At 38.8% G+C, this 13,824-nt stretch overlaps 1 protein-coding gene across 5 annotated transcripts in view; it reads right to left on the reverse strand.

The window, feature by feature from the left end:
• Nucleotides 1-12,864, reverse strand: part of elavl4 (ELAV like neuron-specific RNA binding protein 4) — a 180,157-nt gene extending 167,293 nt beyond the window's left edge. For 4 of the 5 annotated variants that reach the window (XM_057842257.1, XM_057842254.1, XM_057842255.1 and 1 more), the window contains exons 1-2: nucleotides 12,274-12,864; nucleotides 11,601-11,741 (exon numbers count right to left, since the gene is read on the reverse strand). In XM_057842257.1, the coding sequence (XP_057698240.1) occupies nucleotides 11,601-11,741; nucleotides 12,274-12,321 (189 nt within the window). In that variant the 5' untranslated portion in view covers nucleotides 12,322-12,864. The remainder of the gene's footprint in view (nucleotides 1-11,600; nucleotides 11,742-12,273) is intronic. The other variant, XM_057842258.1, reaches the window with a different exon arrangement.
• Between the last annotated feature and the right edge of the window lie 960 nt (nucleotides 12,865-13,824).

Consider the following 13,824-nt stretch of genomic DNA (forward strand, 5'->3'; position numbering starts at 1 on the left):
TTTGAGCGGGGCATGTGCGTTAAATGCGTCAAATATTTTAACGTGACTAATTTAAAAAATTAATTACCGCTCGTTAACGCGATAATTTTGACAGCCCTAGATCATACGCATTCCTATCGCATCCCACCCACCTATCCATATCATCTCCAGGGTGTTCTGGCTTTCTACTGGATGCAATGACTTCTAAGTTTTAAGCAACAACATACCAGTGCCAGTAAAGTTAAGGGACATTACAAAACTGATACAATTTGAAACTAAAAATCATAGATGATGATTTAAACTGCTAATACATTTCCGTTAAATACATGAAACTATTCATTAATTGAAAGAAATGATGATGTTAATCCAATGAGTTGAAATTAAAACAATTATTTGGGCTATCAAAACGGAAAACCTAAGTTAGGCTGATTCAGTATTAACTTCTCAAAGCAGTATGATGAGCCCTATACTGTACTTTTGATAGCTACACAGTGTGCTGCTTACCAAGGCTCTTCTTGATTTGCCCTTGAAGGACCAATTTAGCTCCTCTTTACAAGTTCTGGCAGCCCAAGCATACTTCTGGGCTACTCAGACTGATGATCGTCTCTTTGCTGGCAGGTGTCCACCCTCTGCCGGTAACAATCAACAAATGAGAATTGTAGGCTTCAACTTGCCTGTCAGTCTTTCGGTCTGTGTCTGTCTCTCCAGAGACAATTTCAGATATTAGGCAGCTATTAGAAGGATGTGGCAGTAGGTGCGCAACAATTAGAGGCTTGGACAGTGTTGACCGCTTATGTTTCTTCAATGTTAAGAGCAGGAGCTTTTATTTCCATGAATCAATGGCGCACACAATGTGGATACTGATTTGAGGTAATTTCATGGTCCAAGGCACAGCACACCTGCACTGCTGTTGTATGTTAAATCAAATTGGCTCTCGTCTGTCTCTCCAAAAAGAAGAAAAGACCATCTGATTCTTCTCTGCCGGACTGCCAGAGTATTTAAAACCACAGCAGAGCAAATGATGTTAAATTACTGTATCTTGGGATCACATTCAACTTCACAGTGAGTCAACAAAGCACTAAATTCACAATAAAAGAAAATACCCCATTCACAAGTGTGAAAACCTGCCAAACCTCAGCCCTGGAAGGCACTCACAGTAGTGAGAACACTTTCGATAATACAATACCGTTCATTGCAACCAAAAATAATTAAATCGTCCGTTTGGATGGAATCGTTTACGTTGGTAAAATACATCGTACAACAATCCATCACATTAGGTACATTTTTTGAAAAGCTATCAGTAGCCAAGATGTAGTAATGAAAATCTGATGTGGAAATATTGAACATTAGTGAGCTAACTGGAGACACGGCAGGATATTCTGTGTTGAATGTGAGAAAACACAGCCAACTTACAAGGACTAAACTAAACTAGCAAACCCTCCAATGGGTTTTCGTGAACAGTTGTTTTAGATTAAGACCATCAAGGACGTGTAACTTTGAACTAAAGTAGCTGGTTTCCCTCCTACATCCTCCTACATGCCAGGCATGGCAAGGCATCAACTTAACCCCTGCCTGCGTCACAGTGCGTGGAAGAAACTCCTCATATCAGAAGTGAATTCTTCATGCTGATCCTGGATAGAAGCTATACGCTACATTTGTCACAGCCTCTTCCACCCTTCACATTAACGCAAAGCTGCTTGGTGAGGGAGGCTACAGCTTTGCAGACTCCTCATGTGACTGTCACTAACAAAGTGTGAGCATTGCAGTAGAAATGTTCATGTTTTAATAAATAAACCAGAAGTCAATGGGTAAGAGTCTGTTTTTAATATGCTACAGTTGTATCCAAACATATAAAGACATAGAGGGAGTTTGAAAACATCCAAATGACCGAACTTATATCATTTTTCATCGAGAAAACTAATTTGATGCTCAAATCTTGTTGTCTTTTACATGTTCATAGTTTTTTCATCCTAAAGACCTTTTCATAAGAAATCCGTTTTTTTTTCTCTCAGTGATCCTGGTTGTACCATCACAACCAGAATTGATGATTGTGCCTAGCTTTCCAATGCTACATTATAATGTGAAATACATCGGCCTACTTGACAAATGGCAGAATGGTCTCACAGTGACAGCAGAATAGAAAACCTACGAGTAGCATGCTAGCAGCTAGCTGCAAAAATCTGCAGCTTGCTCCTGTTGCGGCGTACTCTTTTTTTTTTAGAGTTTTTAGAGGGTGGTTTGAAGGTAACCTAAAAAAGGAGCAATTCTGTGGACAAGATAGGATCTGTTTACATTATCTGTCTTTTCTGTCAGTTTTTTAAATAGATTTTTGTCAAGAATGGGTCCGCCATCATTTTAACGTCATTTGCTCACAAAGCCGGTCCAAAATTAAAAAACGAAACCTTGATATATTGTTAAAACGTACTGTATGAACCTGCCCAACACATTTATGAAATGATCTTTGAAAAATAAATACCGTATTGGCCCGAATATAAGACGGCCCTGATTATAAGACGACCCCCTCTTTTTCAAGACTCAAGTTTGAAAAACGACCTTTTGAACACCAAATTAATTTTTACACAGAAAATAATTACAGTACATCCGAAACAAATGATTATAACAATATATTTGAGAGAAAAAGCACGTTATTTTGCCTCATTCAAATCTTAATATCTAAACATTTAAATATGTAAACCAAAGTACAATCACATTTGTAAATGAATGACTTCTGGTTTTTGAAATGTAAATAAACCAATCTATTGTGATAAAACAACAAAATTGCAATAACTGCATTAACCATCAAAGTAAAGTTTAACTGTAGTCTTGAAACAAATCTGAATAAGGAAAAATATTTGCAATATAATAATGCAAACTGGTTAAACTAAAAGGAGTAGCTGAGATCTGTCATGACAGAACATCGCTTCAATGATATCTTGCGTCATCTAGCGTCGTGAATGGGGAGAGTAGCTGAGATCTATCATGACAGAACATCGCTTCAATGATATCTGGTGCCATCAAGCGTCGTGAATGGGTATAACATCTAGACCGCGAATATAAGACGACCCTCTCTTTTTCTGTCTTATTTCAATACAAAAAAACACCTTCTTATATTCGGGCCAATACGGCAATCATTCCCTTCTCCTATCTTGTAAGTGGAATTGGACACGTTCAGAAACAAAACAATAGTGATCTTAAAAGCGCCTTTTAGGGTAGTCTGAGCCAAAAGGCAGCTGCTTGCATTCAGAACTGAAAAGAAATAAACATTTCTGTCCAACATCTAAGTTTTTCCCCTTCTATTTATTTTTAATAGATTGTACATTCCAACAGGTAAAACACAATATATTTAGTACTATTAATATTTTTGAATTATGCATATATTAGTATACTGTATATCAATACTCACCTCCTCTAATAGAAATTGAAAGACTAATCTGTCTAAAGTTTGGAGAGGTAATACTCAAAGTCACTAGCGATCACAAAATTCAGGCAAGATATTTTGATTTTTTTACTTCAATAACATACATATTCTGCAAGGGATTGTATACGACCTTAGCGCTTCCATTTGAGTACTATTTTAGTATTGTTTTTGTGTTTTATGGAACAAATAATGGAGGGTCTTAGAGGATGTAACCAAACATAAATGAAATGTTTGTAGAGGTGCCCAGAGAGGCTTAGCTTGCAATTGGCTGTTGATTCTAGCATGTGTGTTGGCACTCAGCGGGTATTCTCTACAGGATTCTGGTGGATTATTGTCCATTTGGACAGCAGAGTGTCCGCAGCTTGGGGTGACATTCAACTTCATTCAACTTGGGCCGCCCAGCAGCTCACCGCCTGACAGGCTGCGGCGTACAATGTATGCTTTGTACAGTCAATCCTAGAGGATATATGGATATAAAATCCCGCACAACAGCATGACGTTACACACGTTTAAATACGTAGCGCTACAGTAAGATGGGTCAGTTGAGAATACTGAAGCGCAATTTGGAGCAGTGGCGAGGAGAACAGCTCGTTTTGTGTTTGATCCCGGTCGGGGTACATCCATGCTCACAGGGTGACCGCTGGGGTCCATCTGGTGGAGGCTTTAATCAACCCCCACCCTCGTACATGTGCACATAAAGTATATACGCATAGCTCACAAGAGGTACATTTTTTATTCGGTCATATATAATTATTATAATCACTCCTTCGGTTATTTTAACCTTCAACAACCTCATTCGAAGCTATGCGAAAATTGTTATTCAATCAACACCTGCAAACAACAGATGTTTCCTACTTCTTTCAAACATCTCAAACTAGCAACGCTTTAATTTATAAAGGCACCATGATATATGGCTTTTGATCAGGCATAACCTTTGATAAATGACACACATCCTGCTTCCTTTGCAGGCGTGGCCCACAGCACCAAGCGGCTAGAACAAGGAGAGTCTCGGCAAAATCCAGCTCTTGAAATGTCACTTCACGCTTAACTGCACTTTCTCATGCTCGGAGAAAATCCAATGGGCAATGAAGAAGAGGGCAAAATAAAAATCCACTGATTTCAGTTAAATGCCCTCATGCTCGGAGACATGTTTCAGTTTTTTTATGTTGCTGGAACACATAGCCAGTTGACGAAAAACCAAAAGCAAGATGCCAATTCTTATGTGGAGTATAATGCAGCTTCCAATACCAAGTAAACTGTCAAAATGAAGACATGCTTTCTTCTTCAAAATAAAATAGCGGAAATAGTAGTTTTTACCACTTTTAATGACCCTTACTCAAAAATATATGTAAATGTCAGGATAGTAATAAAACAATAAAAAGTAATTTTATAAACTATCCCTTAATTTTTGTCAGAGTAGAGCATGCCTTTGTTTTCATCTGTGGCTCACTTCATTTCATATCACAGCGGAGCCTTTAAGGTGTTGCCTGAGACATCTTTTTGAAGCAAATATGTCTGGCAACTACTGTCATCTTCGGACTAAAAGCTGCAGTTTAGAACCCTGCCGCCTCATAGTCCAATGCGTTTTTCTCATGGATTTTTACAGGCTAATGAGCTGCATGTAAATATCCCAAAATACAATGTGGATACTGGTGGCTTATTGTCCAGTGCATTATATATACACATACATACATATACAGTATATGTAGCTACATACATACGTGCATATATACATTATACGTATATACATATGAGTGTGAACAAATACAGATACAAATACGGCTTATAGTCAGGTGCGACATATAGGCCAAAAATTACGACAGTCTGAGTCTTGACTATACCATGTCCAATATCTGAAATATTCTCATACTTCTGACCTAAACAAGCCTGGAAGCTCTGCAATTTCAGGGTTGTTACTCGTACTAGCCACGTCTTCTCCTCTACTCCAATCCACTCTACGCATGTTAAAGAGAACTAGCTGTGGCCACAATTTTGCTCACTCTGAATAAATGACTCTCCCTGGAAAAAATGTGTCACATGACACAAAGTTATAAGCTTGATGAAGAGATAGATATTCTATTTAGTCATTTATAAATGTTCAATATCATCCCAATCAAAATGTAATGAACATCTAGTTTGTCAATGGCGGCCAATGAGTTAACAGCCACAAGACTTCAGTCAACGTCATGAAATGTACAGTTTCGGTGGTTTCAAACAAGGGCGTAGGTTTGGTAGGGACATAACACTAACAACTTTTCAGGATGCTCAAATTGTTCCCAGCAACTTTTAAACAACCTTATTTGCATTATATAATTACTTCAGTTACATAGGTAATTCACATTGTCGTCCCATATATTGTAAGGATAGAATTGACCCTGCCATTATTAAGTGAATTATTTTTATAATGTTCAGACTTAATTTACCCGTTTTCACTTACTGAATGTGCCGGTCCATTTTTTCCCCTCAAACGCACGTTTGATTGGCTGATGATGACTTGCATTTATTTAAAATGTATTAATTTATTTTCTACATTATTTTTTAAAATGTGTTTAAAAATGTTATTTGCAGCCTATGCAGACATTTTTTCATATTATAATAATCGAGGTAAAAAGTTTTCATTTTTTGTCGAGTTTGGCTGTGCTTGTAGACAAAAGCAGTAGTGTTTTACCTGAAGGAAGGCTCCATTATATTTATTTTTGTTATACTCTGACTAAGTTTTTTCAGTTACATTTAACTTATTTATTTAGACAGAGAATGTTGATTGGTCGAAAGACCATTTTTTTTGTTTTTTTTGCATTCCTGGATAGTTAAGCGACTATCAGCAAGTGTGTATGTTAATATAATTATGTTCAAATATTGCAATTAAAATTTGCTATTAAAATCCAGGTATTTATTCTGGAACTTTTCAAAATGTTTCTTTAGTAGTTGTTCAAAACAAAGGTTTGAATCAAACGGTGTATCACCTGAACCAATACATGTGAAAGTTAGTATATACAGTGGGGAGAACAAGTATTTGATACACTGTCAATGGGAAAACCCATTGGCAGTGTATCAAATACTTGTTCTCCCCACTGTATCAATACAGATTTATTTTGCATTGATCATTTAGCCCATCAATTAATTAGGTTCATATTTGTGAGAAATGTAGCCCTGATCCCCGTTCACCCAATCTGTTTGGCCTTATTGATGTCCCGTTCCCAGCAAAAAATGTACATGCAGGGTATATGCTGTTATATCGTCTCTATCAATGTTGAGACCAAACCTATGTTTTAGTTTCAAATTATATAGACTCTAAAAAGTCGGGCCATTAGTTGCCTCATATTGTTCAATGGTTACAACAGTCACTCATACATCACTTAGTCATGGTAAAAGACAATGTGTTTCCTCATCCTGGGCAATTAGTGAATCAATATCAAAACACAATTGGCCGTCTAACTATCACTTTCAAGGGGAGTTAAACGATGTTGTTCATCAACATGTCAGAATCCTCGACAAAGGCAATTTTTCAGGTGTTGGTTGGCATTTGTCAGCTCAGCATCAACATGCTCATTTCCACAAAAGGCTGCTGAATCTTCCCTAATAAGGGGTCTTCACCTGGAAAATCTCCAAAGTACAATATTGCAAATTGGGTGTTCCAAAGGGCATAATCTTTGAGGGGGAAATTGAATGTTGCTTCGGGCAGGAGATTTGGTTTTCATTACAAATTGGAATCTGATTTGTCTGCAATGACAGAGTTGAAGCTATCATGGTAGATTATTGCAGACACAGGCAGGCCAGTGAAAGGCTTTGTGATGGCTAATACCACTTTTGTCAATGTTCATAAGGCTGACATGTATTGTGTATATAGTTTGATGTCACGTTCACTAGATATCATAATCACCCATCTAATTAAACAACTAAATATAATATAAGACGATGCTGTTTGATACAACAAATACATTCAAACCAAAATTGAGTTCTGTGTATTTTTTGGTTCATAATTACTGTTCAAACTTGTGAGTGAAAAAGGAAATATGCCGAATTGACCAGTACTGATCCTAATAATATCATTTTGACTCGATTTGAAATTGTCCAAGAATGCCAAAAAAATAGTTTCTGAAATTAATTTTTTTCCCGATCCTTTATGACTAAGCCGACTTTTTTTTTTTTTTTAGAATTAAGCAGAAACAGTGAATTGCGGCAAGTCAAATTGTTTTTCTATTCAAACTATTGAACTGCACATGCAAACACTGACTTGAGATTCTCAGTAGAAATGGTCTAAAATACAAATAAACTGAAGCAATTATGTGTCTCTAAAAGTGTCCTTTATGGCTGAGGTTTATGCCATTTCCTCATGTCAGGCTTTAAATATAAATTTGAAATTCATTTAGATTTCTCTCGAACTTTTCAGTTCAGTGAATCCATTTATTAGCAAACAAGTCAGTCAGGGCTATACAGCAACATTTAGAATTGTGTTTATTTGTTGGGGTGCTTTAACTCATCACTATTGACGGCGCTAGATGTACAGTAAATTTGGATTGTGAGAGGCTGGCGGTAAATGGTCACTGCCAACCCTCCCAGTTTTAATGTTTTGGACGTAAATCGCTGTGGGTGACAGGCAATGATTTAAATACTATGAAATCTAAGACAAAATTAACTTATGAGTGTTTTTGGAGGGCATGACCAGAGTGTTTCTGTTTTTAAATGATTTTTCTGTTTATATTCATATTTTATTAATGTATATATATTTTTTAATCTATTCAAGAATATATAATAATAATGATTAACAATAACAAATAATATACATTTCATTGAGAACTGGCAGCAACATAGGTGGACATGACATTGTGGGTCATCCAGGCTACAATAATAACATTTGGTAAACAAGTGTGGCCTACATGATCTTAAATGTGACATCCACGTATGTGGACGCCAAGCCTTTAGGGGGATTTTTTTTTTTTTTTTTTTTTTTTTAATGAGCAGAAATAGTCACAAAGTGTTTTCAAATTGGTCTGCTAATTGTCTTAAATATGATGACTATATACACAGCATACAGTCCAAGGTAATGTGTAGTTGGAATCATAGGTCATTACTTACGGGTCAAAATACGGAAAGATAAAGGGGTGACCTTTGGGTGGGCGTTAGCTTTCTTGTTGGTTCAATGGTCTTGGGATCGTATAAAGCCTTTTAGTTGTTCTAAACTACAAAGCGGATGTCTTGAAAAACATGCTTTGTGTCGAAGCGCACATTAAGCCGCACCCATTGTATGTGCTAAATTGTGTGTGAATGAATGTACTGTAGACTCGGAAAGGAAAATGGTCGTGGAAGAGAGTGCGTGAGTGTTGCGCATGTTTGTTTGTATGTGTGTGCGTGTTCACGAGCCTGCAGACACCTGCTCCGTTCTGCAGTGATGGCTCCCAAAGGGACACAGGCTCAGCTGCTAATCACAAGGCCCTCCCTGCAGCACTGGTGGCCAGTACATGTACTCACGCACACACACATAGAAACACATACGTGAAGTCTTTCGGACCCCCCAAGTAATGTCTCTCAGCATATCTGTTTCCTGCAACCGACACACCACATGTGCTCATATCAAGAGCAAACACGACATGATTTATACACACACATAAACACACGCTGCACATTCGCATGATACGGTCATGCAGTCATAACATGCTCTAGTTCTAAATACGCTATAGGGCAACCCTATAGCTTCTAAGAGTATTTACAGAACAAAGCATTTTAATAGGCTACCGTTTTGCCCTTCGGTTTTTGTTCATACTCTATTGAATGAATTTCAGCATGCAACACTATTAAACGAAATAAATTACGTTTGTTTTTGCAAGTGTGTCACTCATCAACCAGCACAAATATATTTCTATTTTATGTTTTTTAACATCATTTCTCTGCAGCGTCGTGCGGGCGATGGCACCTGCGTGTGCTTTGGTGACAGCAGCAGGGCCGCGGCGCATAAACGAGCTAATTTCCTCGATGTTAGAGAAGACTGCAATCAAGGATAAGGGGAAAAGCGACGAGCGGCAGATGGAAAGAGCTAATCATTATTGTGGTACAAGGAATGACCTCTACCTCTTTAGAGGCGCACATTTTTGTTCCTCATTGGGTTCAGCAGAGTGGAAAAAAGTGGTTCATCTGAGCGCTTTTCTTCATTTCATTTTTCTTGTCTTTTTTTTTTTTAGATGTTGAAACGGAGTGAAAAGATTAGAGTTGCCAAACAAAGCGTTGTGTCACATCGAGAAAGTCAGCTGCCTGCAGTGGGCAATCAGCGGAGCTTTCTAGAAATTAACAACATTCAGCTGGGAAGCACGGCACACTGCAGCTTTTTAAATGTGGCCTTCTTGAAAATTAAATCTCGGCTGACTGAAATATGGAACAATTTGCAATTCAGATTTTCCTTCCCTGCTCCTTTCATTTCAGCGCCTTTGTCTATGGTTACACGACTCGGGTTGCATGGTCATTCGGAATCTGTACACGTATTCTTAACTGTAAATCACGTTTATGGTTGTTAAATGTATGCTAAATAGCACAATATTTAATTATACAACTGCAGACAACCAGTCAATAATACTCAGCTGTACTGCTTTTACTTGGGCCTTTGAATTCCAAATGAAGCAGTTTGTTTATGAAAACTAAAGTACGGGTTAGAGCTGTATTTTCTGAAATAAATAAATAAAATAAACACCAAATTTATGTTTGCAACGGCTTGCCTGTAGCTATCACAGAGTTAAAGAATGTAATGCTGCTTGTGAAGATTCTTACGATAAATCGACCAGAATTTTCCACTGCATTTGTCTAATGTATGCAAATGATCTCCCTAAGCTTAATGAAGGTGCCATTAATCACGACGGTCTTCTTTAAACAGGGTAATCATGCGTGTGCGTGCACACACGCACACATCGACCAAATGAGCAAAAGCACAAAAATAAACCACCACACATTTTGGCATGGGATGTAACAAGGTGCGATGAGGAGTTATCAATTATAAAGCTGTTAAATCCCCGCTCTCAAATTTCTCCCCCTCTAATCACATTTATAATCAGCAGTGTTAAATTCAAAGTGATCTTTAACTCGGTGCTCGCCCGCCTCAAATTTAGTTTTTCCATCAGACTCTTGCGAAAATAGTGCATCAAATGTGTAAATATGCCAATCATTCTCGTATAATAAATTCAACTTATTCTTACACTAGTTTCAAGAAATAATTCATGGGGTAGCAGCTTCATGCAAACAGCAGATAACACAGTAAGTCTTAATGGGCATTGTGGACAACAAAAAACCCAGAGACAGATGGCTTTGAACTGTTGTAAGAATGCAGAACGAGAAGTGGGGTGGAAAAAAAAAATGAAAACACTTTTGAAGCCCAACTCCACATAGACGTATTTCACCGCTTATCCTCGCCGCGCATTTGCATAGAGTTTGCCGAAAACCCCTTGGGTATCGTCAGCAGCATGACAGTGGGTTATGAAAGCTTCCGGGAAGCTTTGGGGTGTGGATCTGAGCCAGTTTGAAGGGGAGGCGAACCAATGGAGCACCCACAGCTTCATGTCGCCTTAATGCGGCGAGTCAGGGATTTTCTTACAACGTTTTTGCTTAAATGCTCTGGGTTTTCTGGTGGCCCTTCTTCCCTGTTCCGTTCCCTTCCCTTGAAGTTATCTTTTCTAGCGGGAATGTCAGCAGAATGTTGACATCAATGGGAACACTTCCAGATTATTATCTAGTCATTTTGTGACAATATCATCGCAAACAAGCTAGTGTTCGAATCAAATTTTAATGCCAATTCTCATTCCTCTGTTCTCAGCCTTATTTGATTTTTAGTAGTATAGAGTGATACAAAATTCCACAACAATAAATTATTTTAGCCATGCAGAAAAACTAACACATGCACATTGTACACACACAAACACCTCAAATTCCCTTGATAACAGTCTGTCTGGCAGAGACTAAAGACAGAGTAGGCGCAGGGTAATTGAACAAACACAACAATGTAAATATTAACTAATATCATCCATTGAGAATACTGGCTGGATTGCACAATTGATTTGTTCTCTTCCTATTCTCTTTCTGCCCTTTTGCTTCTTTCCTCACCCACACACAAACAACTCGCCACCCCGACCCTGCTACCTTTCATGGAATTACAGCACACGCCTGTGTTCATTAAAAGATGGAGACTTATATATGGAGATACAGTGCTCTGTCTATATCCTCTTACCAGGGATGACCTGTAGCCCGTCTGGGCGGGCGATGACGGGAGATCCCTGGGAAATAGCGGCGAGTGCGACTCGGGGACGGAGCCCATGCCACTGGCTGCTAGTCCCGAGAGTTGCCCGTACCTCGCCATCATCTTGAGATGCTGCTCACAGAACACACACACGCTCACGCATTGACGTGGGAGGAGAAGGGAGGAGAAGAAGGGAAAGGGGTGGGGGGGGACAGATAACAGCAGGTAGGAAGGACGATGATGAATATTAAAAGGACAGTGGGTGTGTGTATGAAGAAGGAAGCGTAGAGAGAAGGAGGGGATTAGGGAACATTTTTGCTCTCACACAAAAGCACGTGAACACACAGCGCTCAAACTTACAAGCATAACAAGGCACAGTTTGAAGCCCCAATTTCACAAGCAAGGTTTGATCATTATGAAGGCTACCTTTGCAACAATGAGGTGATGCAAATTATGGGCACGAGCTCTCCATTTACTATTACAGTAGAGCAGCCGCTTGTTCTCCATATGACCAGATATGAAAATGAGCTGGTGATATCAATCGGTCTTGTGGCTACGAGCACACAGAAGTGCACAGACATGCACACGAACTGACACGCACATGACAGAATGGCTGGCAGCAGACAGGTGAGGCATGGAAGAGGAAGAAGAAAAATGTCTTTACCTCATTGCTCAGCAAGGCAGCGTTGAGTGTTCGGCTTATTTCGAACATGTTCAAATTCGGTATATTATTTTTCTGTCCTCTGTGTATCAGCTTCTCCTCAGTTTTTTCCTCCCCTTTTTCTTTGCTAAGATTGGGAGTCAGTCCCAGAATCAGAAAAAAAATAAAGAAAAATCAAGCAATAAAAAAACCAAGCAGGAAAAAAAATCTGGAGGTGTCACTTCTTTAAGTCCTTTATTTTCTCTCTTTCGCTCTCTCTTTTTCTGATCTTTTTTTTTATTTTTAGCTCTCTCCTGTCTTTCAGATGCGCCTTGTTGGCTGTCGCTGAAATAATGCCGTTCCTGTCCAGGTTCCCCACACGCGTCTTGAGTAAATATTTTTCTTTCTTCTTCTTTTTTTTTTCTTTTAAATCTCCCAGGAGTCAGCACATTAAAAGGGGAAGTCGGTAGGTCGGCTTGGCGGGCTGGCGTGCTGCCTTATCTATCCCCCGCACACTGGCTCACACAATACGCTCCGATCCTCAAACTGCTCGCTAGCAGATTAGCTGTCCCAAAACATAGCACTTAGTTTAAACTCCCCTCCCTATTGCTCTCTCTCTCTCTCTCTCTCTCCCCTTCTCTCTCCCTGTATCGTACCCTTTGCATTCCCGCCCTCCCTGCATCACTCTCTCTCTAAACCCCCCTCACAGCTCACGAAATGATGCAGCTTCAGTTCACTTGTCCTACCACAAGGTGGAAAGACTGTTCTAGCACCATGGACAGCATCTCCGCCTTCCTCTGCGTGCCACTCCTATATGTTTGATTCACTTCTCTTTTCTTCTATGTCTTCTACACGGCAAGGGAACATTTGCACTTATGAAAGCACTCCCTCGTGGACCATTAAAGCACAGGGCAAGGATAAAAGGATTGGTTTGTGGTGTGAGGACTAATGTTTCCACGGTGTTATCTAATTAATGAAACTGGATTCAAATGTGAAAAAGGGATTATGCAAGACATTTGGCAGCGGAAAGAATCTGGCATGTGTTTTCATGATATGAAAGGTAAAGCAAAGTGAAAGGAAAAGAGTACTTTTGAGTGGCCAGCAGACGAACACAAGCGAGGGATGGGCTGATGTGAGCATCAAGGTCAGGTGGCTGTCCTCTTCCTCAGCAGGGTGTGGCAGGGCCATGACAAAGCAGCCAGACGAGTCCAACTATGTAACAGACAAGAAATTAAAAAAAAAAAAAAAAATCCTTAGCCAAGAATCTCATTCGGAATATCTGTACTTTTACTGAAGGAAATCCTAGTGAATAAATCAATACAGTATTCAGATACTGTATGTCCACTTATGTGGATGTCAAATCCCAATTATTTGTTATTATTAGGGCTGTCAAACGATTACAATTTTTAATCGAGTTAATTACAGCTTAAAAATTAATTAATCATAATTAATCGCAATTAATCACAATTCAAACCATCTATAAAATATGCCATATTTTTCTGTAAATTATATATATATATATTCTGTAAAATAATTTGTTGGAATGGAAAGATAAGACACACGATGGATATATAC

The sequence above is a fragment of the Corythoichthys intestinalis genome, chromosome 7 (assembly GCF_030265065.1).
Source record: "Corythoichthys intestinalis isolate RoL2023-P3 chromosome 7, ASM3026506v1, whole genome shotgun sequence".
NCBI lineage: Eukaryota > Metazoa > Chordata > Actinopteri > Syngnathiformes > Syngnathidae > Corythoichthys > Corythoichthys intestinalis.